This window comes from Lampetra fluviatilis, chromosome 65, assembly GCF_964198595.1.
Source record: "Lampetra fluviatilis chromosome 65, kcLamFluv1.1, whole genome shotgun sequence".
In the NCBI taxonomy this organism is placed as follows: domain Eukaryota; kingdom Metazoa; phylum Chordata; class Hyperoartia; order Petromyzontiformes; family Petromyzontidae; genus Lampetra; species Lampetra fluviatilis.
Genome location: NC_136339.1, coordinates 4,724,097 through 4,729,952, shown reverse-complemented (window position 1 = coordinate 4,729,952; position 5,856 = coordinate 4,724,097). Strand labels below are relative to the sequence as shown.

Genomic DNA, 5,856 nt, shown 5'->3' with positions numbered 1-5,856 from the left:
GTGCGTGCGTGTGTGTGTGCGTCCGTGTGTGTGTGCGTCCGTGTGTGTGTGCGTCCGTGTGTGTATGCGTCCGTGTGTGTGTGTGTCCGTGCGTGCGTGTGTGTGTGTGTGTGCGTCCGTGCGTCCGTGTGTGTGTGCGTCCGTGTGTGTGTGTCCGTGTGGGGAGCGGTGGTGCAGTGGTTAGCGCTACGCTGCGCTATGAACCTGGCGACCCGGGTTCGATTCCCGCTCACGGCCAACACCAGTGACGAGTATCTGAACCGGTCCTGGGCCTCCCCTAGGTCGACTCAGCCTGAAATGAGTACCTGGTGCGGTGTGTAAACATCGCCACTGGGGAGACAAAGGCGGCCGGGCGTGGTGCTGGCCACCCACCCCCTCGTGTGCCGTGCCGGCCTTAATATGTGCTCGCTAACAGTACTTGTCCCAACAGGCTGTTAAGGTTATATGGGGGATCGTTGTGGTGTGTGTGTGAGAATGTGTGAGTTCGATTTCTCGCTCACAGCCAACACCAGTGACGGTTATCTGAACCGGTCCTGGGCCTCCCCTAGGTCGTCTCAGCCTGAAATGAGTACCTGGTGCGGTGTGTGAACATCGCCACTGGGGAGACAAAGGCGGCCTGTTACGGGCTATGCGGGGCATCTTTGTCTTTTGTATGTGTATATATGTGTGTACACGTGTCTGTGTGTGTTGTACCCGTGTCTGTGTGTGTTGTACACGTGTCTGTGTGTGTTGTACCCGTGTGTGTGTGTGTGTTGTACACGTGTCTGTGTGTGTTGTACACGTGTGTACAGGCGAGTGAGTGCTGGATGACATTGATCTCGCTGTGACTGGTCCGTTAAGGCTACACGGGGGATTGTTGTTTTTGTCTTTGCAGGACCCACAAGAAGGAGAGGCTAAGATCAAGGAGGATTATGCCAAGCTGTACGATGACATGCAGACAGCCTTCCGTGGCTTAGAAGATTAAGCACGCACGTACGCACATGTACACACGCACGCACACAGATTCGCACGCACGCACATGTACACACGCACGCACACAGATTCGCACGCACGCACATGTACACACGCACGCACACAGATTCGCACGCACGCACATGTACACACGCACGCACACAGATTCGCACGCACGCACATGTACACATGCACGTCTATACAGATTCACACGCACGTACACACATGTACACACGCACGCACACAGATTCGCACGCACGCACATGTACACATGCACGTCTATACAGATTCACACGCAAGTACGCACATGTACACACGCACGCACACAGATTCGCACGCACGCACATGTACACACGCACGCACACAGATTCACACGCACGCACATGTACACACGCACGCACACAGATTCGCACGCACGCACATGTACACATGCACGTCTATACAGATTCACACGCACGTACACACATGTACACACGCACGCACACAGATTCACACGCAAGTACACACGTACACACGCACGTCTATACAGATTCACACGCAAGTACACACATGTACACACGCACGTCTATACAGATTCACACGCACGTACACACGTGTACATGGGCACGTACACACATTCACACGCGCATTAAAATATATGTTCACAGATACACATTCACACACGAGCACACAAACACAGCCACAATGGTTTCACAGTCACGCACACAGTGATACGGTTTAGACTGCATAACGCTTTGCGCGCAAAACTAACACAGTTCCGACCTGCGCCACGAAAATCAAGATGATGAATATATAACGAGGACACGAAGGAAAAAAAATGATAAAGTGAGAGTAAGGTAATTGAATATATGTATATGTTGCAATCGTGCGTTTGCCTGCAGTAAATTTTAGTCACGTTTTACGATTGTGTAGATGTGAGCTTCACACCCTCCCCCTAAGAGAAGGCTGAGGACCCCCCCCCCCCCACACACCGCGTGACACACTCACGCGGTGTGTGTGTCACCGCACGCGGATCGTGACACCCACCAGCGCGATACTGCTGCTGCTGTGAATGTGTCCCCGTTCATTCCATCGCGTCTCGCGTCACATCTCTCCGACGTTCGCGTGGATGGTTTGTGCCTCACACCCCCCCCCCCCCCCGTGTACACACTCACGCGGTGTGTGTGTCACCGATACCCACCAGCACACGATACTGCTGCTGCTGTGAATGTGTCCCCGTTCTTTCATTCCATCGCGTCTCGCGTCGCCTCTCTCCGACGTGCGTGTGGGTGGTTTGTGTCTCACACACCCCGCCCCCCGCCGCTGTGAATGTGTCATCGGTTAAGACTCGTCGACCCTGTGCGGCTCCCACCTTTAAGCCGTTCGTCCCCGGGGGAGGTGGATGTACGTACGTGCGTACGGACTTTGAAATTTCGCGCCGGGAACTTGCGTGGCCAGCCACTGCTCATTGGACGACCAACTTAAACACGGAAAGCCGTTTTAAAGAAATAAGTCGTCAATCTGGACGATGATTTAAGAGCGCGCGTAGCCTCCCTGTGGCTTCCTCGACGTCCAAATTGAAGAGCGTTCCAGACGGACCCCGCAAGACGGGCCCCTGAAAGCGACGCGTTGACCGTCTTTGTTCGACGGGTTGGCCGAAAGCCGCCGCTGCGAGAGTGACCGGAGTTTGCCTGATGGTCGGTGCTCATTGATCTGTCGTTCATTGTCGCGGCCGTGGGTGGACGTACGTACGTACGTTGAGTTTAGCGCCGGGTACTTACGTGGTCAACCGCGGTTGATGGGGGAGGGCGGAAGGACGGTGGAACTTGAACACAAAAAGCAACTCTAAAGAAATGAGTTCTCAATCCGGACGACGATTTCAAAGTGCGCGTAGCTCCCCAAACATCGCAATCGAAGAGCGTTTCAGGCGGGCCGCACGAAGGAAAGGGGGTAGAGGGATGTCATTTGTCGTCGTGGTTGTGGTGGTGTCTTTGTCTGAGATGGTCCAAGGCAGCTCGGTTTCCCCCCCTCCCCCCCAAACACCCCTCTTCCCCTCCGTGTTTTGAGAATTTCCGTCAATAAACGTGGACCCCCCCCCCCACTCCAGGAGTCTATAGAGTTGTCTGTGGGCGTCCCATCGACCGTCCGCGTTGTTTCGAGCGTTCGGCTCGCTGATGTGAATGTCCACGCGGCGACGAAGAGCCGCCGCTTGTGCTGGGCCAACTCGCTTCTGACGCCGACACGTGGTAGCCTAAGCCCAGGCTTGGCCACGGGAGGTAGTGACGGGAGTCAGCTGTGAACGCGAAGGGACTGGTGGCCACGGGAGGTAATGACGGGAGTCAGTTGTGAGTGCGAAGGGACTGGTGGCCACGGGAGGTAATGACAAGGGAGTCAGTTGTGAGTGCGAAGGGACTGGTGGCCACGGGAGGTAGTGACAGGGGAGTCAGTTGTGAGTGTGAAGGGACTGGTGGCCACGGGAGGTAATGACGGGAGTCAGTTGTGAGTGTGAAGGGACTGGTGGCCACGGGAGGTAATGACAGGGGAGTCAGTTGTGAGTGCGAAGGGACTGGTGGCCACGGGAGGTAATGACAGGGGAGTCAGTTGTGAGTGTGAAGGGACTGGTGGCCACGGGAGGTAGTGACGGGAGTCAGTTGTGAGTGTGAAGGGACTGGTGGCCACGGGAGGTAATGATAGGGGAGTCAGTTGTGAGTGTGAAGGGACTGGTGGCCACGGGAGGTAATGACGGGGGAGTCAGTTGTGAGTGTGAAGGGACTGGTCGCCACGGGAGGTAATGACAGGGGAGTCAGCTGTGAGTGTGAAGGGACTGGTGGCCACGGGAGGTAATGACAGGGGTATCGGTTGTGAGTGTGAAGTGACTGGTGGCCACGGGAGGTAATGACAGGGGAGTCAGTTGTGAGTGTGAAGGGACTGGTGGCCACGGGAGGTAATGACAGGGGAGTCAGTTGTGAGTGTGAAGGGACTGGTGGCCACGGGAGGTAGTGACGGGAGTCAGTTGTGAGTGTGAAGGGACTGGTGGCCACGGGAGGTAATGACAGGGGAGTCAGTTGTGAGTGTGAAGGGACTGGTGGCCACGGGAGGTAGTGACGGGAGTCAGTTGTGAGTGTGAAGGGACTGGTGGCCACGGGAGGTAATGACAGGGGAGTCAGTTGTGAGTGTGAAGGGACTGGTGGCCACGGGAGGTAGTGACGGGAGTCAGTTGTGAGTGTGAAGGGACTGGTGGCCACGGGAGGTAATGACGGGGGAGTCAGTTGTGAGTGTGAAGGGACTGGTCGCCACGGGAGGTAATGACAGGGGTATCGGTTGTGAGTGTGAAGTGACTGGTGGCCACGGGAGGTAATGACAGGGGAGTCAGTTGTGAGTGTGAAGGGACTGGTGGCCACGGGAGGTAATGACAGGGGTATCGGTTGTGAGTGTGAAGTGACTGGTGGCCACGGGAGGTAATGACAGGGGAGTCAGTTGTGAGTGTGAAGGGACTGGTGGCCACGGGAGGTAATGACAGGGGAGTCAGTTGTGAGTGTGAAGGGACTGGTGGCCACGGGAGGTAATGACAGGGGAGTCAGTTGTGAGTGTGAAGGGACTGGTGGCCACGGGAGGTAATGACAGGGGAGTCAGTTGTGAGTATGAAGGGACTGGTGGCCACGGGAGGTAATGACAGGGGTATCAGTTGTGAGTGTGAAAGGACTGGTGGCCACGGGAGGTAATGACAGGGGAGTCAGTTGTGAGTGTGAAGGGACTGGTGGCCACGGGAGGTAATGACAGGGGAGTCAGTTGTGAGTGGGAAGGGACTGGTGGCCACGGGAGGTAATGACAGGGGAGTCAGTTGTGAGTGGGAAGGGACTGGTGGCCACGGGAGGTAATGACAGGGGAGTCAGTTGTGAGTGGGAAGGGACTGGTGGCCACGGGAGGTAATGACAAAAATGGGAGGGGTGGGGCTGAGTGGAGAGGGGAGGGTGGGGAGGGGCTGGGTGGGGAGAGTGGGGCAGGGTGGGGGGTGGGAGGGGTGGGGCTGGGTGGGGAGGGGCTGGTCACCCCATGGTGCCCTTATAAAACTCAACGTTTCACCTACTCACGCCGGCTTGTGCCCGCCCTCACAGTCGGGCATATTTGCGGAATACACCACGCCGCCGTTGACCCTGCAGGCCATTGACCGAGCAACCCAACGTTCCTACCAGCTCCCTCCGCAGGAATGTGTTTTAAAAGGTTTGAAATGGGTGTAGCCCAAGGGTCATAAAGAAATTGGCGGGGCTAGTTATGTTAATGTGAGAAATTAGCATGATGTTAATGTGAGGGATTAGCATGTTAATGTGAGAGATTATCATGATGTTAATGTGAGAGATTAGAGGGCACGGAAGTGGATATGTTAATGTGAGAGATTAGCATGATGTTAATGTGAGAGATTAGAGGGCACGGAAGTGGTTATGTTAATGTGAGAGATTAGCATGATGTTAATGTGAGAAATTAGCATGTTAATGTAATACCGAAGAGTGGTGCAATCCAAAGGCATGTGAGCATGAGAGTGAATTTTTTTTTAATAAAATAAAAAAAACCACTCAAACTTGCCATGTGAACCCAATTCTGGGGATGTACTGGTGACGTCACGGCTCGCTGCTCCTGGATGACGTCACGACCCCACGTTAAAAAAAGCGAACGTTGTCGTGATGACGTGACGTCACATTGTTCATTTAACGCAGCGTTGGGAGCGTGTGCGTGACGTAATCGAGGTGGTATGCAAATGAGATATACTCGACGATAATGTGACGTCGCACTGCGTGCGTGACATCATCACATCACACACGATGTACGCCACATCATCGTCGATATACAGTACTCGACGATGATGTGACGTCACGCACGCAGTGTACGTACTCGCCGGGAGCGTGTGCCGTGACGTAATCCACGCGGTAT

The 5,856-nt window shown here is 55.1% G+C and overlaps 1 protein-coding gene across 1 annotated transcript in view; it reads left to right on the top strand.

Annotated features, from left to right (window-relative positions):
* The window catches only part of ATP6V1A (ATPase H+ transporting V1 subunit A), a 29,789-nt gene extending 26,762 nt beyond the window's left edge, over nucleotides 1–3,027 (top strand). The window contains 1 exon segment of the mRNA XM_078882462.1: nucleotides 875–3,027. Within this exon segment, the coding sequence (XP_078738588.1) occupies nucleotides 875–964 (90 nt within the window). The 3' untranslated portion in view covers nucleotides 965–3,027.
* The last annotated feature ends 2,829 nt before the right edge of the window (nucleotides 3,028–5,856 follow it).